General features: G+C 34.8%; 1 protein-coding gene across 1 annotated transcript; it reads left to right on the forward strand.

The window, feature by feature from the left end:
- Positions 1-2,181: 2,181 nt before the first annotated feature.
- On the forward strand, positions 2,182-23,857 carry LOC127728305 (uncharacterized). Its single transcript, XM_052235649.1, has 3 exons — positions 2,182-2,592; positions 22,064-22,204; positions 23,228-23,857. The coding sequence occupies exons 1-3, from the start codon at positions 2,385-2,387 to the stop codon at positions 23,662-23,664; spliced, it is 786 nt and encodes a 261-aa protein (XP_052091609.1). The 5' UTR covers positions 2,182-2,384; the 3' UTR covers positions 23,665-23,857.
- The last annotated feature ends 987 nt before the right edge of the window (positions 23,858-24,844 follow it).

A 24,844-nucleotide genomic window follows, 5' to 3' on the forward strand; every position in this document is an offset into this window, starting at 1 on the left:
TATTGAGAATCTGATGCTTGCTTCAGATACAAGGACATTTCCTTCAATTTATTTGCATCTGATCTTGAATAGGCTAGCAACAATTTGATTTGAGGGCTGATGCGGGAAATGATTGTATGTCCCTGATTTTCTTTATGGCATCTTGTTAGTTTTCTTCGTTGGTATCATCGAGTATTATGTACAATATAATTGGTTTTGTCCTGGTACTTCTGTCTTCCTTTGACAATTTCTTTATTTTTCTATTTTTTTTTAATACCCTCCATTGCAGTAGCGTAGCTTTCATTAAGGCAATGAGGTAACTGATTCACCAAAGTTATGACCAAGAAAAGAAATAGAGAAGGATGAAGAGTGATAGAGTATACGTCTTTTCAATAGTATAAAGTGAGATGGTTCGGATGCCCTTAACATTAACTAAAAGAAGTAAAAAAATATGTCCATCTTTTTTCATAAATACTACCAACTTGGATAGAAATATCTTGTTTGTAGGAACGTACAATTTGTATTTTGTAAAAAATCCTTGTTTCAGACAAGAGATTAGAATTGTGAACTGACGTCATGCTTTTTTGTTTTGTTTTACTGACAACATATTTGTTATTTTGATGGACCTGTTTTTCAACAGACAGTCGGCCTTCCTATGAGAACCAACTTTGATCCACTTCTCACCGACATGTTCCTTTATTCATATTTGAGGCAGTTATAATCTATTCACGCATCGTGGTACCGTTTAAAATACAAGCGAGCATGGCTAATCTTAACTTTAATATCACCGAATCTGTATATTCAAACGTATTTGTCGAATGCGCATTGGAAAATATCATTATATCATAATAAAAATTCAACAAATTGATTTTTTTTAAAACAAGTAGACAAGAACATTGCGCTTATGTGTGGCAAATCAAATGCGTCCTGAAAAAAAAGGAGAGCGAAAACAGTAGAGCCCTTAAAATTTAAAGATGGATAATGTCTGAAAACTCTTTGTCAATTTACAATTTTTTAAACACCCAAATACCTGCTATATAATATTTCATGATTATGAATATCTAGAAAATACTTGCATATCCTGCATAAAATAAGAGATGAATGGGGTATATAGAAATGTTATCATCTCTAGACATGAGGATGTACAGGATGTATAAATATGCAGCCACGTCCAGTCAGAATAAAGACGTTAAATCAAGTATTTCGTGTATAGTGAGAGTACCACGCTCTCTTCGCGTTTAGAATCGTCACAACAACTCTTTGAGTGGTTCATAAATGACACTGCTGGAAGGAAAAATTTCTGCCTTTGTCTAAACTGCCATTCTTTTCAAGTTGCAGTTAAAAGCACAGGCACTTGACATTTTTACCTATATATATCATATTGATATATTAAAGTATATAAGTAAAACAAAAATGAATATACATGAAATATTTGTCACTGCACGTTAAACTACCATGTTGAAACGCAATGAGGCCTCGACTCCCACACCAAAAAATTGTTTGCCTCACTAGAAATAAGTGTCAAGCTACGACACTGCATTGTCCCCAAAATTAAGATCATATAGTAACTGCCTTGGAGATTGTTTTGAGATTTGGATGCTTGTTCATTGTTGAAAGCCTTATTTATATAGTACCTGTCAATTCTTGAAAAAGAACACATATAAAATATATACTACTGTATACGTAGTAATGTATAGTACCATGTACAAGTTATTACTGAAGACAAGACCTTGTGATGGTTGTCACTAGATGTCTATTTGTTAACCTGTTTTGTTGGGTTTCTGTATAATTCTGATAAATGTCTATACTATATCCACCTGCCCTTCATATTAGACTCGAACGGGTGAGGCATTTGATCTATTTGTAGGGTTGCAGCTAGAGTACCATCATTATATTATAATTGGATGAGATAAATTGGTCATATTAACGAGGTTTAACGAGTATCAACTAGATATAGATTCAATATCTGGTAAGGTATGAGAACCTACAACGCCATTAGTATATAACCCTGTCTAATATTTGATAACAATTTTACCCCCTTATCATATACAATATGTAGCATGAAAGACCTATTCCAGAGGCTCATATTAACCACACATGGCCATTATTCATTTCATGAATATTCACACTTAGTCTAGATTACACATTATACACATAGATAACAACCAACATCAGTTAACATATTTTCACACACTTAAAATCAAATTGATTCAATGCAATATTCATTTTTAACCTGAAAAGAAATTTAAAGATTTGTGCGTGTATACAATAATGCATGCGCAGTTCAATTAAAAGTTCCAGGTAATATATATGAGGTTGACCCAGGATGTTGCCGGAATATCTCTCTCTTATTTGATGCATTTATCGTTTAACACTTATAAAATATTATTAACAAGGATAACAAAATGTCGTCAGCAGTACCAATTGGAACGTTTCTTTTGGTAGCATTCTTTATAATGGAGGTTGTTGGACTTGCAACTGAGTACTGGATGGTAGTTGCTCATTCATCAGGACTACTACAATCTCATGCTGGACTCTTTAAGATTTGCTACGAAATTGCATCTCAAGAAGCCTGTTTTTATTATATTCAATATGCAGAGGATTTCTTAAATGGTAAGAATTTCTTAACTGTGCATGTGTATTTTAAAAGAGTACTTGTTTTAACACTTCATTATTTATATAACTAACAAATCAAGTAAAAGAACAAACGAATTAAGAGTTAAAATGTTGTCTGCATGAAGATACACTGGCTTTTATCAAAGATGAAAGACATAGTTGTACATGTTGTATTCAATTAGTATTATCATAGATGTATGTTACAAGTAAACACTAAATCATTTTAGTTTTGTCTCCCTGGTAATAACAAAACTACAATCCATATAGTTACACTTTCTATCATTTATTTTATTCAACATTTTCTTGATCCTTAGTTTCAGATTGTCATCCCAGATTAAATTACAATTTATTACTAATGACTTTACAGAAGTACTGGTTCGTCTTCTGCATATCATAACAAAAAAAACATGCAACTTCTACAAAAAATTATAACACTTTAATTTAGAGCCTTTGCTTATCATAAGTTAAAACTCAGAAGTAAATCTATATTCTTTTCTTAGTTCAAGTAGATACATGTACGGATAAGTTGTAATATACAATTAAAAAGCAAATACGCATGTATAATCGAAAACTAATGTCATCTGTCTTCGACAGGTTAAAACAGAGTTTAAATGTCTGTCTTTCGCCCCTTCCAATCGCTTCTTTATTTAGACCAAAGTACTTTTCATTTTTGCTTTACCTGGAGGATGTTAATAACATAATTTTCTGAAAACGATGGTACGGATGTAAACATACTTTGAATATTCTGAAAACTGTTCAGGTTGTTGCTATGATACCAAATCGATACAGCGTCGTTTTGAGCAGATCACTTGCTTTTCGGTTCATTCAACAAGACAAAAATTAGATATGATTTTCATTCAAATTAGATCTAGGAAGAGGGGGTAATGACTAGTATTTATTCAATTTTCTTTTGATTTCACAGTGAGTTATATGCATATTTAAAATCCGTTTAGTTGTTGAAATTTTACATACATAGATTCGTCTTATTTACATAATCGGACACAGCAAAACTACAATAAAGATAGATTTTGTTTCATATCAAAATTTTTATATCTAAACTATTTATTTTTCTGTTTTCTTTTTTTTTTCTTGTCTTTTTTTACACTTAAAATATTATTTCTTTTATTTAAAGTCCAATTTTCATCTTTTTAAATTTTGATTTCAATTTTTTCAAACTTAACAGTTTGAATTTTTACAAGTCAAACTTTCTACTTTCCAAATCAACTTTTTAAAGATTTTACATTGAAACTTTAAAAAAATCGGAACTTTACTTACCAGGCTCAAGCTAGCAGCCACTCGCTAGCAGCCACTATGCTAGCAGCCAGTATTTGGATATGTCTATGAACCCAAAAGTTGCATAAGATTCAAACGTACTCAAAATGTTTTTGTTGATATATAACCACTATACTATCAGTTTTTAATATATAATTTTAAGCAGTCTAATACACTAGTCAATGAATTTAAATATTTCATTTCCGGTTCATTAACTTAATTAATAAAAGATAATATTAATCGTTTTAAATATACAAAAAATCGTACTGCACGCTTTAAATTTCTAAACAGTGTTGAGTGCATAAAGAATCATTAATAATTATAAAATTTTTAAAATGCTGTCAACATTGCTTCATGAAATTGAATTTGACATCAGAAATTATTTTAGTGATATTGTGTCAAACTGCTTTCCATATTCTCGGCATCCTGTCAAATAGTTCCCGAAAAATAAAAATTGTTCTGCATTACAAGAATAGAAAGTTTCACTCGTGCTTTAATATTTTTTTAATCAAACAAATCTGTTTAACGAAACATTCTATTTCTAACCGAATGGATTTCGCTTACTTTTGATTAGACGAAAGGTTTATTTTTTGTGCACAAAGTATGGTGGGCAAGGAAATTATTTTTTACCTATTTAAAAAAAATCTGTAATTTTGGTCAAGCAGGCCGTACGTTCGTTTCAACCTAGTGGAGAAAAAAGTATTGCCGTAGGGAATTTTTTATTAACTGATCCGTATGGGTGGGGTAGGGTGTCCGACCCCAACTTTGGACCTGATTTAAAAAAAAACTAAGCCGAACTACACCCTGGATTTTTTCTCAAGTAAACCCCAGCTACCCAGCTTCGCTTTGCACCTAGTGGCGAAAAAAGTATTGCCGTAGGGAATTTTTTATTAACTGATCCGTATGGGTGGGGTAGACTTAAACTAGCATTATAAGACTCAAATGTTTTAAACTATATATATATATAGCTTTTTATTTTAACATTCGAAAGCGTCAATGGTATAAGTACTATGATTCGTTTTAGAGGCAATATCTACTTTAACCTCTGGTACCATGACCATTGTGGAGAATCTCTTTGTTTGGCCTGTCAGCAATAGTGAAATTGGACTATTTGACATACCAGGTTCACCCTGTTCATCATATGCTGACACATTTGATCGTGTCTAGGGCATACGTGCTATGTGCCATTTTAAAGGCAATATATTCTACCTCCGGTACTTATGCCAACAAAGAGAATCTCACAGTTCGGCCAGCCGACAATAGTTAAGATGGACTATGTGACATGCCAAGTACCCCAAACCATATGCTGATAAAGTCATGCGGATAAGGGCATAAGTGATGTAGACCATCTAAGAGGTACTATCTCCTTCTACCTCAGGTAGTATTGAATTTCAGGGAACAAAGTATCGTATGTTACCATGGTCAACATGGAGAATCTGGGTTTTTTTTTGTCCATCCGGCTTAACTGAAGTTGCACTATGTTGACACAGATAGACGACTTCACAGTAAAATCTATGACAAACGTGACGATTTCAACTTCCCAATTATCAATTTCCCATTTCTCAGCAGTAACATACCCTCTGCCCAATCGTATGGTATTTACATATCTCAGTTGATACGTTATGCTCGTGCATGTTCACACTATACGGACTTCATATACAGGAGTGTGATTCTTATGCAGAAACTGCGCCAACAGAGTTATGAGGAGGAAAGATTAAAAATGACACTCCGTAAACTGTATGAACACCATCACGAATTGGGTGATCTATACGACGTTTCTGTGTCTAAACTAACTAATGACATTTTTACCACGTCTTAAATTGTGGTTTATCAGCTACGTCGTCTGGTCTGACCGAACATGACCTATTCCCGAATAAGACTGTTTTGACGAGTGTGAATTCGCATTACTATAAGACGTGTCTCGGTATATATATATATCCAACATTCGTGTATTTAAGGATGTTCACTTCTCTTGTTTTAGAATTTTTGCCAGATATTCGGAATCCTCTGGTACTTCCATTAAAAAACTTTCCCTGCTTACTCCTACTTTTCTTTTCATAATTTTATTATATAAAAGTCTAAATAGCAATATTTGAAAATACAATAAAATCCTTGTTATTTTTTTCATATTTTTTTGAAAGAAAAAGGGTGCCAATATTTAATATATGAAAAGTCTAGAGAGAATTATTTCCCGCCAAATTTTCAAAGGCTTATATCTCCAAAACAAGCACACGGACCATTCATTTTTTTCTGCTATTTCAGTTCCTTTATTTATATACTATCAATTTATAACAGTCTTTTAAAGAGCTTGTTATTTTGAAATAGAGTAGCGAACATCCTTAATTATGATGTTTCTTTTGTAAGTCTGGTTGGATATTGTGTTTTGTCTTATCGTTTATGGTTTGAATTCTATTTTTATTATCTATATGTATGAAAAAGTGAAGATAATTAATAAGCTATTTCATTTTTAAAGTTTTTTGTTTAAAACAACTATATGCACAGGATTTATATGTTTTACACAGTTTTGATTTTAGTAGCAACATACAGTAAAGAAAAAAATTAAAATTTACTCTTCTAATTTTTACCATCCCCTTTTCCTTGTTTTCTTACAAATTAAGCTACTGTTTGTGTCATATATGTGCATATTTATATCATAGATTTGATATCTAGTAGTTGAAATGGTTAAGAATAATTTCTCTTTGATGCATCCATGATGGCAACAACCTGCATGTATTTGCTATAAAATATTGCAAAAAGGGGGGGGGGGGGGGAGAAAAGACGTCACATATTTCCCAAAAAATTAGACACAAGTAGAATTTCAATCCCTTGAAGTGATACCTTTTCAGCAATTGTTTACATGTATCTATCAAGAGATTTAATTTTAATTGCGTCAAACAGTTCGTGTGAAAAAAGTGTTTGTAAACAGTTCACAAATTTCTGGACCTGTGGTTGTTCTGGCTATGAAAATACGGACAATCTAACAGAAAATAACCCATAAAACATGTTAAAATAATCTTGATGTTCTTATAAACCCACTTTGAAGGCTAAATTAGTCATCAGCTGTCTAAAAATGAATTTCATTGCACAATATCTTTCATATTTGAAAAATCCACCGGGCCTAAAATGCTAAACTATACTCCTAACTGTGTATTTCTACCTTAAAAGAACCGACATGGTTAAAAAATACAAATCATTACACCGTTAATAACACAATCCCATATTTATATTCTATTTTTAGAAATTTACTTGTGATAAAAAAAATTCGTCACGTTTTATGGCGTTGATACATTCGTGTGACGAACAGTTCATAATTCTATTGTGGTGTTCTGGTGTACTGTCGTAAGTTAATGGAATGTGGTGTCCGTTGTTATTGTGAGGTTTACATGCTGTAATGTACTGTTATATTATTTGTTTATGTATTTCTCTGTCCAGAGTGTTCTTGCGTTTATTTTTACTGTATTCCTGTCACGTAATGTTGTAATTTTTAACATTGCCATATAAGCGGGAGGTTTGGCTAGCCATAAAACCAGGTTCAACCCACCATGTTATTCTTAAAATTTCCTGTACCAAGTCAGGAATATGACAGTTATTATCAAATAGTCCGTTTCTATGTATGTTGGTGTTTGTTTTGGTAGCAGTTCAGTGTTTTTGTTGTTCCGTTGTTTTCCTCTTATAGCTGATGTGTTTCACTCGGTTTTGGTTTGTGACCCGGATTTGTTTTCGCTTAATCGATTTATGATAGCAATAAACAGTGAGGAAAAAACTTTAAAATGACACCCATTATTTTTAAACACCCTCTTTCCATTGCTTTCTAACAAATAAGGCTTAATGTGTGGGTTATGCATGTGCATATATATGGAAACAGCATTTTCCATAGATTTGATTTCCAATAGTTAAAATGGCGAAACATAACATCTTTTTGGTGTAACCATGGCAACAATCTGCATTTATTTGATACAAAATATTACAAATAGGGGGTGAAAATGTCACAAAAATCCCAAAAATTCGGTCCAAAGGAAAATTTCAATCCATTAGAATGATACTTTATTTGAAACCATAAACATTTATCTACCAAGATGTCAAAAATAAATCATATGCATTTCAGTTCATTTTCCCATGAAATTGAATTGAATAGTTCGACGGTCAAATCTTTGTTGAAAAACACTGCAATAATTTCTGGACCTATGGGCGGTACGGATGTAAACATACGGACTGTCAAAAAAGAAATGGCATATAAAACATGCAAAAAATAACCTTTATATTCATATAAACCCACTTGGAAGGCTATATTATTCTTCAGCTATCTAAAAATAAATTATTAATTAAAAAAAATCACTTTGGCCAAAATGCGAAACTAAACTCTAACTATGTATTGCTACCTATGACTATTGAACAGCGGTAGTACTGTTGCCTTTATTTACATACCAAATACCCCCCCCCCCCCCCCCCTCCCATTATTCACAACTCGTACGGGTTTAGGCATTACCGCTATGAGCAATTTTAATTTTAATTGCAATGTCTCGCTCTACCTCTGGTCAATTGGTCAATGTGGTGAATCTCTTAGTTATGCCAGTCGCCAATAGTTATTGGATTATATGACATACCAGGTACCCATCACCCTATACTGAAAAAATCGTATGGGCCTATAACATAAGTAGTATTGGCCATTTTATTGAAAATGTCTACCTCTACATCAGGTACCAAGGTGCCTTTTTGTCGATAAAACCTTATAGTCTACCTCTCATATGCATGTAGTCCTGATACAAGTATTGCCATTAGAAATATTTTCGAATTAAATTTAGGCCGTAGGAAGGAGATGAGTATTATCAGATCTCGATATTGGATATGTGGTGAGATCTATCTTAGGTTTCCTCCTGTGTCTTTTGGTCAAGAAAACATTAGGCTTGTAGTATAGAATTGACAGTCGGCCGCACAAAAACATAGCACCGGTTTTTAAAACATAAACCCGTAACCCACACCCTAAACCCTTAAAATAACAGCTCAGTTCGAAAAAAACAATTGACCTGATAGGAGAATGATAATATGTAAAATACAATATGGAAATGACATCAACATATAAAATTGAAAGTGAGGAAGATTGTATATATATACAGATAATCTGAACGGAAATGTCTCATGAGGCTATGAAATGTGCACTGTGATATCTCAGAAATTACAGAAGTGGATGGAAACTTTTGAAATAGTAAATTGTTACTTCTTAGAAATGGAAGAAATGGAAATCACTAAAGTCTCAGCTTACAATATACTACACAAAAAAATACTTGTGTCAAAAGTAACAGTTTACAAATAGACCTACATTTTGATCTGTAAATAGTATCAGGGTTGGTTTAAAAACTTTAAATAAACTTTAAAATGATAAAACAAACTTTTTTTCAGAGGGGGTAAAAAGACATACAATTACGACATGGTATTAACAAATACCATGGTGTTTGCTGTTGAAACAAAAAACTGTAGAAAGCTTTTGCTAGGAATCAACTGCTTTAAAAAATTAAAATATAGGGAAAGTTCAGACAATTGAACCAATTCAATCTAAAACTGACATAATGCTGGCGGAAAGAAACAGACATTTGTGGTACTTTTTACCAAAGGACAATCAAACCCAAAGTCTAGATGGACCCAGAGACATTTTAAAATACCACACGTTTCAAAAGAATGGAAATTATAAATGGGGGTACAACGAAAATTGGCCAAAGTATATGTGATTTTAAATTGCATGTTTGAAAAGATGGTTGGTGATAAGAAGGAAGAAGAAGAATCTTATATTCATTGCTGAACAAACATGACAAAGGCGATCAACTTTGAAGATATGTTGAAAATGATGTAAAATAGCTTTGGAGAAAAATTTGTAAGTTGGACATCAGACAAAAGTGGTTAGGCTCTGACTGAGGAGATTCAAATAAAATTTGATATCGATAGATAAAGATCCATTGTCGGATGTCAATACTAGGTCTTACCTAAGTGGCTTGCAGACAAGAAAGCCATCATTGATGTGAAGAACCAGGACGAGCAATGTTTTATTTGGGCGATTTTGATGTCGATACATTACGAATGGGTAGAACATAAAAGTGTTGACCGGGTAAACTAGTACCATTGATGGGCAGAAGAGTTCACGTTGGAAGGGATTGACTTCCCAGTGAATCTCAAGTTTGAGAAAACAATCCAATATATCAATTAGCGTATATGGTTTAGAAAAGAAAAAGACCTACCCACTCAGGATATATGATACTGACAAAAGAGAACTGAATGTGGACTTGTTGGAGATTCAGAAAGAAGGATTGACACACCGCTATTATCTGATGCCTAATCACTTGATCTAAAGTATCAACATATTTTATAGATCACCCCCGGTTTTTTGTCAGTCTGATTTCGACTTATGAGTTTAACATGTTAAAATATCCCTTTGGTTCCTTTCGCCTCTCTTTTAATCACTTCCAAAGTGAGCAGACCCTATCCCAGCAAAAAGAGAACAGTAATAGCAAGATGATTGCTAAGTTACGATGACGGATCAAGGGGCCTACAAAGATTTTGAAAACCATTTGAAATCAATGAAGGTTCCATAAGTTCGATGTGTACGCAGGATTTTAGTGCTTTACTGATGATATCAAGTCGTTTACATTGTGAGGGATTGTAGTGAAACAATGCAATTTTTTTTTCTCAAAAATCAAGGAACAGAATAAGATCCCAGCTGAAGAAATTATGAGTCGCTGATGCCGAATGGATAACTACAAACCCTACCAGAAGCACACATCGTCCAGAATTTGCTATAGCATTAAAGGCTATGACGACAGGTTGTAATCTAGAGAACCAATTTGTTATACAACATTTTCAATGCAGAAAGAAAGGGACGATGTTACCAAGATCTTTGTGATGTACCAGAAAGAAATTATTGAATGATCAAGGAGATGTCGGAGGAGAATAAATAAGCGTTAGAGCAGGCAACGATGTAACGGATCTGTTGAAAAACTAGGAGATGACAAAGTGAGACATAACTGTTAATATACCGGGGATGCAGGGCGCGGCTAACTATGTGAAACTTAAAGAACAAGATACCCAAATTAATTCCGTTGATCTTCTACAACCAGGCCGGGTACGACAGCCATCATTACATCATTACAAACATGGAAGTGAGTAGAGCACAGATTACTTACATACCTCAAAACGAAGAATTATACATTCCCTTTACAAACATTGTTGCGGTTGGTGAGTTTAAAGGGGAGGAGGGGAAGATGTAGACATTGTACCGGGACTCACGCTTAGTTGGCAGTCTGACATTAATAAAAGCAATTGTTCAGGTACTTGTAGAGAATAACACAGCCGTCGCATTTCCAAACATACAGAAAGTGTTAGGAGAAATCAGGAATTCTAATGCAATTTTTATGTAACAATTTTTTTCATTGGCTAAAAGTTACCATCAAATCCACAGTTGACATGGATTAACTAAGGATGGATCCCGCCATTTTGAATTGCTTGGATCAAAAACTATCAATAACTACAATATTATCGAAAATAAAACAAAATCTACCTCAAAATCGCCGTTTTGATGTGATTTTATCCAAATTTGAATCGTAGAAGTAACGTAATAACCTTTAGTTTGTAAATTTTCATTTGTAAGACGTCACGTTTAGTCATGTCGTCTTTGCGACAAAATCATTCATGAAGTTTCGCGGAATTTTATTTTATTTCAAATTTATACATTTTTTCAAGCTCTAACGTATTATTTCTTTCTGTAATGCATTAGAATTGGAATAACAGTACTGTAGTTGAAGAGTTGCCACCGTCAATTTTGATTTGATGGTCGCAAATTAGAGATAACTGTATTGTATTTTAAGCTTGGCCTTCGTAAAACGTAGATTTTACTGTCGCAAATTGAGATTACCTAGCGACGCGTAGCGGAGCTAGGTAAACGGATATTTGCGACAGCAAGATCAAGTTTTACGAAGGTCAAGCTTAAATACAATACAGTAATCTCCATTCTAATGCAGCATATTAAAATACATTCCATTTTATTAATATTTTGGCTTAAAATTTCATTAATGAAAAAGTCCGCGAAACTGTTGCATCGTCTTTGGCATTTAAACAATGTGACGTCATATGTATACTCACGATGTCAAACATAAACACTAGAGGTATTTATACCTTTCGTACGCTTCAGAATTCTTTCAATGTTGACAAAAAGAAGATGTTGAGGCTCAAAATGTGACTCTTGTTTATTTTGTGAGAAATCACATACCAAAAAATGAAAAAGTCCGAGAACTGTTGCATCGTCTTTAGCATTTAAACAATGTGACGTCATATGTAAACTCACGATGTCAAACATAAACACTAGAGGTATTTATACCTTTCGTACGCTACAGAATTGTTTCAATGATGACAAAAAGAAGATTTTGAGGCTCAAAATGTGACTTTCTTGTTTATTTTGTGAGAAATCACATACCAAAAAAAATCGGATTTCAAAATGGTGGCTTTCTTAGCTACGGACTGGTAGAACGTGGAATCTAACCCTTCAAAATATTTGTCAACATCCAATGAAAATTATCGTTACAAAGACGAATTGCATTAGAATTTCCGTTTTACTGTCTCCGCTACGCGTCGCCAGTAAAACTGCATTTGCGACCATCAAATCGCCAATTGACGGTGGCAACTCTTCAACTACAGAACTGTTATTCCTTTATTGTATAAAATGAAACAACACAATGCTAGGGATGGTAGGAACATAGCCATAAGAGAGATAGTGGACAGTCGAAAATAAGAGTACATTGTGAATCACCTGGATGATTTCCAGTCTAGGATTCGGTACATTGAAGGAGTTAAAGCAGACAAGAATACACAAATAACATGAATTCGCGACTACAAAGCCAGTACCTTTGGAAACTTTTACCTCTCTTTTATAAATGTTATGGGTCAAAATTTGTAGCCTGGATACTATTTCTGAACAGTTTGCAACATATGTGGAAGGTCGTAGGTTAGAAGTAGTTCTTTAAGGATCCTCCTCATACATGATTTTAGTACGTTCATCATCATGATCTACAATCTATGAGATAAATCTCTGTAATGTGTCACCAATTTTGTAGTGTTTCTGTCCAATCGATAATGTCTTCCTCTTGTCGTCTGCTGAAAGAGCTTTATTGTTTTGTGTTGTACTATGTCGATGGGAGCATTTGCTCAGAATGGTTTCGTTGTGTTGTAGGAATCATAGCCCGAGTTCAGATATTGTTTGAAGTCGCTATATGCAATCTCATCCTTGATCACATTTTTTCACACTTTTAACTCTCCTGATTTCATACCTTTCTGTTTTAATGGCATATCGTTTCCGTCTTAAACCGACATGTGCAACCATTGGTATTCCAGCATAATCGATCGTGAAACATATAAACTTTCTTGTTTACTAGTACCTTAGTCTTGACTTGGAATGTATGGCCAGTTGGACATCTCGTACCATTGATGCACATTTTCATATATGTATTTGTAAATGTCTGTGATCTGAATATCGCAAACGTGAATGTCAGTGTTGCGTATGTAGCAGATTGTGGCTCGCGGTCCATATTGGGGTTTGAGGTAGTCTTATACAAAGTCAGTCATCAATGCTTTGGACTAGACCAAATTCGAAAAACCTAGAACGATTGGTTTCTCAAATCCCAACTGGTTTCGTGTCCTGTGGATTGCAAGCAAAAAATCGTTAAATATATTCCGTTTCTTGAAATTGAGGTGATTACTTGTTTTAAAGCTTTCGTTTTGTTACGGATACCAACACGGTTCCAGATATTTGTCATACTTTTTGCAAACACTTTCATACTTTTTACTTTTTTAAAATGTAACCCTAGACTCGGCTCGGAGTTTAATGTAAGGTTTCAACATGGGCCTTGGTTAGATATGATAGCTTTATGGATATTCCTCAGTTTCAACTTCCGGGTCAGACACTCCTTAAATTCACTTATATAATGCACCACATATGTTGAAATAGCTTGAATATTTTATCTTAAATGTATCTATAAATTATTTGTTTCCTTAATATTATCTGGCCAATAAGGTTTCGGGTGATCATTCCTCGATCGTGTCAATCTCATACATGTAGTCTTCGCAAATTTAAGTGTTTGTCTATTTCTTCAGGCTTGTATTTTGAAATCCGAGTTTACCGCAGTCCCAATATCCTAAAAACCGTTCCACTGGAAGTCACGCATTATACTTTCATCTTTAACATTGGTGCTGGCTTGGTAATCGTGCATTCATGTTAGCTAGGTATTCGTATTTACTTTAACTCCTTTGATCTATCGAGCCTTAAGTTGGCAATCATCCAGATGATTCGCAATGTACTCTTACTTTCGCCTGTCTACTATTTCTCTTATGATTATATTCCTGCCATTTTCCGGATTTAGTTTTATTGTAAATTCCGGGTAACGGGAAATTTCTCCAAGCACTTTCTGTTTGACGGTTGGGTTATTCTCTGTAGACTTGCTTTCATAAATGACTGGCTGTTAATAAAGCGTCATACCGGTACACTGTCTGCATCTTCCCCTCCTCATCCCCTTTTTGCTCTGCGACACATTTTGTAAAACGAAATAGATTTGTTGTTTGTTTTTGGGTATGTAAGTAATCTGTGACCCACTAACTCATATGTTTTAATGAAGAGGTAGCTGTCGTACCCGGCCATGTTGTGGAAGATCACCAGAATGAATTCAGGTGCCTTGTATTTTAAGTTTCACTTGTGAACTGTGCCTTTGTAAACTCCGGTATGTTGACAGTTATCTTTCACTTTGTCATCTCCTAGTTTTTCTCAACATTCTTTGCCTGGTCGAACGCTTGTTTAATAACTTTCGATATCTCCTTGGACATAATTATTATTTTTCTAGTACAGAGCTCAAAAATCTTCTTTAAATTTATTCATAAGGATCTCGGCCACATCATCCCTCCATTTCTACATTGTACATGTTGAATAACAAACTGTTATCTAGTGAACACCCTGTCGTCACAGTAATTAATGCAATAGAAAAAGGACGGTGTGTGCTTCTGGTAGGGTTTGGGGTCTGGTTTGCAGTCATACATTCGGCACCAGTAACTCATGATTTCTTCGGCCGGGATTTCTTTCTTTCATTGATTTTTTTACAAAGTCTTGAATTTTTTTTATCTACTAATCCTCACAATGTTTTCGACTTGACGTCTTCAGTAAAGCACTCAAATTCTACGTACACTACGAATTAATGGAACCTTCATTGATCTCATATGGTTTTGAAAATCCTGGCATCGTTACTTTCGTAGTCATCTTTTTTTTTTTTTGCTGAGATAGGGTCTATTTACTTTGGAAGTGATTAAAGGAGAGGCGAAAAATACCAAAGGAATATATATATACAAATAAGTCGAAAATAAACTGACAATACCATGGCAAAAACAAAATATGAGCAGTACACAATACACAACATAGAAAACTAAAGACTGATCAAAACGAACCCGACCAAAAACCAGGGGAAATCTCGGGTGCTTTGGAAGGGTAAACATCTCCTGCTCCACATGTAACACCCTTCGTGTTACTCCTATAAAATATGTTCATTGGCTATATCAAGTGATTCTGTAGCACACGTTAGTGGATTGGTAATTGACAGTTATCTAACTCTAAGACAGCAACAAATCCATCAACAATCAACATTCATAAAGTGTTCTTTACATTTTTTATACAGAGAACTGGGTTATTTAAGTAAGAATCACCTAGATTGTATGGCAGTGCAACGGATTAAATATGAAATTTTCTAACTCACTTTTTCCCCTTAAGATACTCTTGTGTGGTATTTGACTGAATAAGATTTTACGCAACCACATGAGCATACAACTACTAGATACCTCACTTGTTCGCGGAAATGAAGGGCAGAAAAATGATCAGAAGTATTAGATACATGAGTGGAATACAGATATTTAATATAGTACTCCCCACAAATCAATGTCTTATATGGGATTCGAAAAGTGAACGAAAGACTTAAAAATTATACACGTCCGATAAGTCTTTTTGATGATTAAATCACTATATGAACCACAGGATATGTAGTGTGGTAGTTTAATCAAGATTCTTCCATGGGAACTGGAACACACTGGACATGGTGATTTAAAAACGGATTGAAATATACATATTGTGATTATTATGAACTTCAACACCCCGAGAAATCGATTGAGTATTTACAATTATAAATTGACTGAAACATAGATGAACTACAAAAACGCGACACAGTATTGTGTGAAATATTTGTTTGAACGTTTTGAAAATGCTTTCAGATGGTCAACCGTTTGACGAAGTGACGTTTTGATTAAAATTATGAAAAAGAAAGATGGTAGATTAGTTTGTAATTGTAAAAGACGAGCGAGCATTGTTACTCTTTTCGTGAACCTCGATGGTAAAACGAATGCAGACCGGATTATGCAGAACCACTCAATTAGTAATATCTCCAAACAAAATAAGGAGATAAACCGATGAAGAAAGGCTGGTATACAAAGAATTTGCTCGAATTGGTCGCAAACATGGAAAAAAAATAATTAAAAAATTGTTAAAAGCATGCATGTTATCGATGGGTGCAGAAATCAAGGAAAACCTCGATGTGATTGTTCAATTGAAACTTACGCATAAATCTAAACAATCACTTACAACCGAAGATGACAAGATAGAGGTTAAAAACAATCAAAGTCCTTTTTACATACCAGGTGCAAACAGAAGTTAGGGAACTAATACCTATCATTTCTTATACCTATACCAAACCAATTGCAACTAAAATTTTTAATTACAAACACGTGTTGCAGGATCTCAATATTGACGACTTCAAGTCTAAACCTCCTGATTGCACCTGTGCTAGTTCCCCATTAATGGCTGACCATGTTATTACTGGTGACCTAAACATTGTCAATAACACTTCTCTGCGAAATTTGTTATCTAAAGGCCCGAAATATCGTGAGCCTAAATCCATCAATTGGAAACACAACTTCAAAATACTGATGGATTCGGTCGAGGATTATGCCAGGCAATGGGTAAAACGCGAGAAAGAAGACGTAGATACTCTTTCCGAATGGATTAAGGTTGTGAGGTCGTTAATACAAATTTAATCAGAAGAAGAAACTGAATGGGTCTATTAATACCCATGCTACATCAATCTTTAAAGACCGAAATGATGCTAAACACTTGTCCTACCTCCATGACAAATATGTTGTTGTCCCCGCAAAAAAAGCCCAAAACAACATCGTTTTTGTGTGTAAATCACATTACATAAACTGCTTGATAAATGAATTCGGTATTGACAATTCACTTGGAAATTCAACATATACCCCCACGACACTTACTAAAGAGAAAATCCTGGATAATCATAGGTCTGTTCTATGTTCCTTTTGGAATTTTCAACCAAAGATGAAGAACTGGATCTTCCATCACTGTATTGGATACCTAAACTACATAAGTGTCCTTACAAACAACGGTATATTGTTGGGTCTTCCAAGTGCTCCACGAAACCTCTTTCTAAATTAGTAACATCATTTTTATCAGCAATCAAAGCCGGGCTTCAAAGTAATTGTAAAATTACCTATTCAAGAGGTGGCGTGAATCAGATGTGGATACTAAAAAATTCAAAAGATCTTTTAGAGTACATACAATCTAAGACTCTTTCATCTTGCAATAGTATTAAAACATTTGACTTTTCTACACTTTTCACAAGTATTCCTCATTCCAAACTAAAAGACAAATTGAAAGAGTTGATCCTACTTTATTTCATAAAAAAGAATGGCTAACGTAGATACAAGTATCTTGTCTTAGGGAGTGATAAATCCTACTTTGTAAAAAATCACTCTGATTCTAACAAAAAGTTCTCTGAAACTGACGATATCAGGATGCTTGATTTCTTGATTGACAACATATTTGTTACGTTTGGAGGGCGTGTTTTTCAACAGACAATCGGCATTCAAATAGGAACCAACTGTGCCCCTCTTCTTGTCGACTTGTTCCTTTATTCATATGAGACTGATTTCATACAGGAACCTCTTAGGAAGAAAAAAAAGAAGTTAGCAGTATCCATTAACTTTACTTTCCGCTACATAGATGATGTTCTCTCACTAAATAGTTCAAAATTTGGTGAATATGTTGAACGCATCTATCCCATCGAACTTGAGATAAAGGATACAACAGATACAGTTAAGTCTGCCTCATATCTTGACTTACATCTAGAAATTAAATACGAGGGTCGGTTGAAAACAAAATTAATCTATCCGGAGCACCTAAGATCACTCCCAGTTTTTGGTGCGGTTCGTGTTGCTCGGTCTTTAGTTTTGTATGTTGTGTTTTGTGTACTATTGTTTGCATGTTTGTCTTTTCTTTTTTAGCCATGGCGTTGTAGGTTTATTTTCGACTTATGAGTTAGAATGCCCCTTTTGTATCTTTCGCCCCTCTTCTACTTGAGAAAAAATCCAGGGTGTTGTTCGGCTTAGTTTTTTTTTTTAAAGTAGGTCCAAAGTTTGGGTCGGACACCCTACCCCACCCTTACCGAAAAGTTAATTTAAAATTTTCTACGGCAATACTTTTGTCCGCACTAGATGCAAAGGAAAGCTGGGTAGCTGAGGTCTACTTGAGAAAAAATCTAGGGTGTTGTTCGGCTTAGTTTTTTTTTTAAAGTAGGTCCAAAGTTGGAGTCGGACACCCTACCCCACCCTTACCGAAAAGTTAATAAAAGATTTTCTACGACAATACTTTTGTCCGCAATATGTGCAAAGGAAAGCTTGGTAGCTGAGGTCTACTTGAGAAAAAATTCAGGGTGTTGTTCGGCTTAGTTTTTTTTTAAAGTAGGTGCAAAGTTGGGGTCGGACACCCTACCCAACCCTTACCGAAAAGTTAATAAAACAATTTCTACGGCAATACTTTTGTCCGCACTAGGTGCAAAGGGAAGCTGGGTAGCTGAGGTCTACTTGAGAAAAAATCCAGGATGTTGTTCGGCTTAGTTTTTTTTTTAAAGTAGGTGCAAAGTTGGGGTCGGACACCCTACCCCACCCTTACCGAAAAGTTAATAAAAGATTTTCTACGACAATACTTTTGTCCGCAATATGTGCAAAGAAAGCTTGGTAGCTGAGGTCTACTTGAGAAAAAATCCAGGATGTTGTTCGTTTTAGTTTTTTATTTAAGTAGGTCCAAAGTATGGGTCGGACACCCTACCCCACCCTTACCGAAAAGTTAATAAAAAAAATTCTACGGCAATACTTTTGTCCGCACTAGGTGCAAAGAGAAGCTGGGTAGCTGAGGTCTACTTGAGAAAAAATCCAGGATGTTGTTCGGCTTAGTTTTTATTTTTAAGTAGGTCCAAAGTATGGGTCGGACACCCTACCCCACCCTTACCGAAAAGTTAATAAAAAAATGTCTACGCCAATACTTTTGTCCGCACTTGGTGTAAAGGAAAGCTGGGTAGCTGAGGTCTACTTGAGAAAAAATTCAGGGTGTTGTTCGGCTTAGTTTTTTTTTAATGTAGGGCCAAAATTGGGGTCTGACACCCTACCCCACCCTTACCGAATAGTTATTAAAAAAATGTTCAACGGCAATACTTTTGTCTGCACTAGGTGCAAAGAGAAGCTGGGTAGCTGAGGTCTACTTGAGAAAAAATTCAGGGTGTTGTTCGGCTTATTTTTTTTTTAAGTAGGTCCAAAGTTGGGGTCGGACACCCTACCCCACCATTACTGAAAAGTTAATAAAAAATGTTCTACGCAATACGCACTAGGTGCAAAGGGAAGCTAGGTAGCTGCGGTCTACTTGAGAAAATATTCAGGGTGTTGTTCGGCTTATTTTTTTTTTTAAGTAGGTCCAAAGTTGGGGTCGGACACCCTACCCCACCCTTACCGAAAAGTTAATAAAAGATTTTCTATGGTAATACTTTTGTCTGCAATAGGTGCAAAGGAAAGCCGGGTAGCCGAGGTCTACTTGAGAAAAAATTCAGGGTGTTGTTCGGCTTATTTTTTTTTTTAAGTAGGTCCAAAGTTGGGGTCGGACACCCTACCCCACCCTTACCGAAAAGTTAATAAAAGATTTTCTATGGTAATACTTTTATCTGCAATAGGTGCAAAGGAAAGCCGGGTAGCTGAGGTCTACTTGAGAAAAAATTCAGGGTGTTGTTCGGCTTAATTTTTTTTTTAATGTAGGGCCAAAGTTGGGGTCTGACACCCTACCCCACCCTCACCGAATAGTTATTAAAAAAATGTTCTACGGCAATACTTTTGTCTGCACTAGGTGCAAAGAGAAGCTGGGTAGCTGAGGTCTACTTGAGAAAAAATTCAGGGTGTTGTTCGGCTTATTTTTTTTTTAAGTAGGTCCAAAGTTGGGGTCGGACACCCTACCCCACCCTTACCGAAAAGTTAATAAAAGATTTTCTATGGTAATACTTTTGTCTGCAATAGGTGCAAAGGAAAGCCGGGTAGCTGAGGTCTACTTGAGAAAAAATTCAGGGTGTTGTTCGGTTTAGTTTTTTTTTTTTTAAAGTAGGTGCAGATTTGGGGTCGGACACCCTACCCCACCCTTAACGAAAAGTTAATAAAAAAAAATTCTACGGCAATACTTTTGTCCGCACTAGGTGCAAAGAAAAGCTGGGTAGCTGAGGTCTACTTGAGAAAAAATCCAGGATGTTGTTCGGCTTAGCTTTTTTTTAAAGTAGGTCCAAAGTATGGGTCGGACACCATACCCCACCCTTACCGAAAAGTAAATAAAAAAATGTCTACGGCAATACTTTTGTCCACACTAGGTGCAAAGAAAAGCTGGGGAGCTGAGGTCTACTAGAGAAAAAATCCAGGGTGTTGTTTGGCTTAGTTTTTTTTTAAAGTAGGCCTAAAGTTGGGGTCGGACACCCTACCCTACCCTTACCGAAAAATTAATAAAAAATGTTCTACGGCAATACTTTTGTCCGCACTAGGTGCAAAGGGAAGCTGGGTAGCTGAGGTCTACTTGAAAAAAAATCCAGGGTGTTGTTTGGCTTAGTTTTTTATAAAGTAGGCCTAGTGTTGGGGTCGGACACCCTACCTAACCCTTACCGAAAAATTAATAAAAAATGTTCTACGGCAATACTTTTGTCCGCACTAGGTGCAAAGGGAAGCTGGGTAGCTGAGGCATATTTGAGAAAAAATCCAGGGTGTTGTTCGGCTTAGTTTTTTTTTTAAGTAGGTCCAAAGTTGGGGTCGGACACCCTACCCCACCTTTACCGAAATGTTAATAAAAAAAAGTCTACGGCAATACTTCTGTCCGCACTAGGTGCAAGAGAAGCTGGGTAGCTCAGGTCTACTTGAGAAAAAAATTCAGGGTGTTGTTCGGCTTAGTTTTTATTTTATGTTAATAAAAAAATTTCTACGGCAATACTTTTGTCTGCACTAGGTGCAAACGGAAGCTAGGGACCTAGGGCCTGCTTGATCAAAATTCTGAGTTTGGGTATAGCATGTTTTTTTTTATAAAGCTAATAAATAATTTCCACCATACTTTGAGTACAAAAAATAAACCTTTCGTCCAATCAAAAGTAAGCGAAATCTACTGGTTCAGAAGTAGAATGTTTCGTCAAAACAGATTTGTCTGACAAAAAAAATTTTAAAGCACGAGCGCAACTTCCTATTCTTGTAATGCAGAACAATTGTTACTTTTCAGGAACTATTTGACAGGATGCAGAGAATATGGAAAGCTATTTCACACAATATCGTAATTTTGCTACCATTTAAATTATTTCATAATTATTTACGATTCTATATACACTCAAAAGTGTTGACTATTAAAATTTAAATTGTCGCCGATCCTTAATTTAAACTCTAAAGTTATTCTTAGCCCATGTTCAATGATACTGAACGTTGACCATTAAACCTTGAAAATGATATCAAGGTCAGATGAACTCGGTCAGACGATCATGTACACTATTCAATAATTCAATAGTATAGTACACCAAATCTAGCTTACCTATTGTTTTTAGTATGTGTGAGAACTGCATCTAGCCTATATATATAGTTGTTTCAAAATTAATTATAATTTAATAACAGTATCCAATATATTTTAATATACCAAAGTTTGATTCAAACATTTTTTTTTTAATAAAAACGTATTTGGTTGAGAAGTAATTGAAACGGCACTCTTCTGTTACAAGTTGTAGGCATCGTTTTTATAAATTAATAACCAAAACATTTTGATGAAACTTCTCATACTTATTTGTTTCAGTTCATTATTTTGGTATAGCTGGAAGTTCTCTTTTAGGATGTCTACTACTGTTTATAGCTTGTCTAATCGGGTTTTGTGGCTGTAGTAAACCGAACCCCAAACCAACAGTACAGAATATAGCTGGTGTCGGTCTCTTCGGAGGTAAGATGATTGATTTTTATTTTCTTAACGTTCAGTGGCAATATTTCGTGCATATAAAGATAAGTGCATATGCAGGACTTTTTATTGATTATTTCCGACTCGTCTCCGAGTCCCCTGAATATGCATGAAATACTTGCCACTGGTCGTTAAGCAGACACCAATGAATCGAGTTATTATGGTTCGTACGTATGATTTTATACAATTTTTTATACTTGAATGACTATAATACTGTTGTTTTGAAGATATTTGTTTAGCTGTTAACTGTTCTGTCGATTTAGATTTAACTTAAATTTTATGATCGGGTTCTCTATTTAGTATTTATCCTTACAAGCTGTATCCGTGGAAAATTGCATTGTCGGAAACTAACATAACAGTAGGATGTGCTTTTACATGATTTAGATATTATTATGTTGTCGTTTATTCATTATGACACGAACACATAGAAAAGAAAGGAATCCGATATAGTGTATCAATGCATGACACAGGATCACTACACTCAAATGGTCAAACCTAATGCAAAGAAACAGTGCTTAATGTTCTTCATCTCAAAGTCACAGTGATGTGCATTATTAAAATATAACTAGTTCGGATCATATAAGTTAACGCCAAAAACTGATATGTGTCTTATTATCGGAAACAAAATGCGTTGAATGAACGTAGACCAGTATACCATGGACTTTTGTAAACAAGAGGTTTTTTCCAAAGATAATTTAAGGTCCTTTAAGTGATTAAGGTCATTAAATATGCAGCTTATGGTGATAAAATGAGGGTTATCTTGACCACCTTTGGTAATACATGACTACTTTACCAATTAAAGCATTGAAACACATGCGCAGAACAAACGCTCTTCTCGTCCTGTCTTGACATTGTGACTACTGTATGTTCCTTTATTATGCTATTATCATCTTACCTGTATTGTGATTTGAACAAAAAATAATGGCATTGATAATGTCATTTGAAAATATCATCTGATTGCATACTACTTTATATTTTAACTTTATTATACGTGTATTTTATTTGCAGGTTTCTTTTGTGGTGCGGGTGCATTATGGTATTATTTGTACTTCTTCAAAGGAACATTTGGTGATATGGCTACCATACTTTCAATATTCGGTGTAGACGTAGGACCCGGGTGGTCATTTTATTTATGTGTAGCGGCCGGTGGCGGAGCATTGATAGTATCATTTATTCTCATGATAATAGGATGTAGTATGCCAGTACATCAAGGGACAGTAGTATCAAATCAGCAGCCCCAGACCGTTATAGCAATGACAGGAGGACCTATGCCAGTAGTTCAACATCAGCAGTATCCCCCAACAGTTGTTGCTATGCAAAATTCGGCTTATAATGATCCATTTGGACCACAACAACCTTATGGACATCAACCATCTTATGGACATCAACCTCAACCATCTTATGGGAATCAACATGGATATCACCCTCAACCTGAAAAATCATGATTGTATCAACATTGCATTACGTAAAATGCACTCTTGTCTATTTAATGTATTATGTACTTTAGATAGGCATGATATATTTTATGCCATCCAGAAACAATAATTTATGACATAACAAATGCATACCTACACATATCTTTCTTTGTAGAGCAGTAGTAAAACTTAAATGCAAATGAACGGTGACGAAATGTCAATATAGCGGTTGTTGATCATTTCTTGGTCATTAACAAGGGAAGTGTTAGAGATACGTGTTCATGTACACTTATCTACTTCCTGTTTGCCGCATACATGTACTTGATAGCTTTTCGATATTTGGGAGCACACTTCATATTTGTAAGTTTCAAAGCGCGACACATTTTTAGATCAGACATTTATCCTTGTTTGCCGGATACATGTATATATGTTATATAAGTTGATTTGGACGTAAAAGAAAGTTCTAAGTTCGCACCCATCTAGGATTTGAAATATTGAGCATACCTTTTTTTTTCGATTATGCTAATCACTTTTTAATGAAAATCATATTTCAATTTCAAAATAATTCAAATTTTTGTCTTTATATATGAAAACCAGACGATGTAAAAAGTACTTATATTTCATTCTTTAATTGTTTGATATAACGCATGGTGCAAGACTAATCTTTGCATATGAATCGTAGCATATATGTTCAATTCACATCTGAAATATAAGTATAAAAAGTTTAAAAACAAATTCACAAAGAGAAAATTATTTTATTCAACTATCAAGTAGCTTCCATTCAAACATCATGACCTAAGCCTTCTTGGCTATTTTGAATTTCCTAGGATGTACAGCCACCGATATTAGAATATAAGAACGAGTGATTTTAGTATTCTCAACTTGCTTTAAGTAACTGAACTCTTTTTAGGGAAATATATTTCTAAATTCTATTTTAGCTTATACCTGACTACATATATGTTTGTCGTTGGCATCGCTATATTGTAGAGTTAAGTGTTTTAATTTACTTACACATGAAACCTAATGTACTTACCTACATGAAACCTAATGTAATTACCTACATGAAACTTAATGTACTTATCTACATGAAACTTTATATGCACACCTTTAAGAAACTTTATGTACATACTTACATGAAACCTAATGTACACACTTTAATCAAACTTAATGTACATACATCCACTAAACTAAATGTACATGCCTACGTGAA

Source organism: Mytilus californianus, unplaced genomic scaffold, assembly GCF_021869535.1.
Source record: "Mytilus californianus isolate M0D057914Y unplaced genomic scaffold, xbMytCali1.0.p SCAF_1, whole genome shotgun sequence".
NCBI lineage: Eukaryota > Metazoa > Mollusca > Bivalvia > Mytilida > Mytilidae > Mytilus > Mytilus californianus.

What these genes read in the sequence shown, in the direction of transcription:
- LOC127728305 (XM_052235649.1), top strand. Translation starts at nt 2,385, where the DNA reads ATGTCGTCAGCAGTACCAATTGGAACGTTTCTTTTGGTAGCATTCTTT. An exon ending in TGCAGAGGATTTCTTAAATG is followed by an intron (nt 2,593 to 22,063) that starts GTAAGAATTTCT and finishes TATTTGTTTCAG; the next exon opens with TTCATTATTTTGGTATAGCT. An exon ending in TGGTGTCGGTCTCTTCGGAG is followed by an intron (nt 22,205 to 23,227) that starts GTAAGATGATTG and finishes TTTTATTTGCAG; the next exon opens with GTTTCTTTTGTGGTGCGGGT.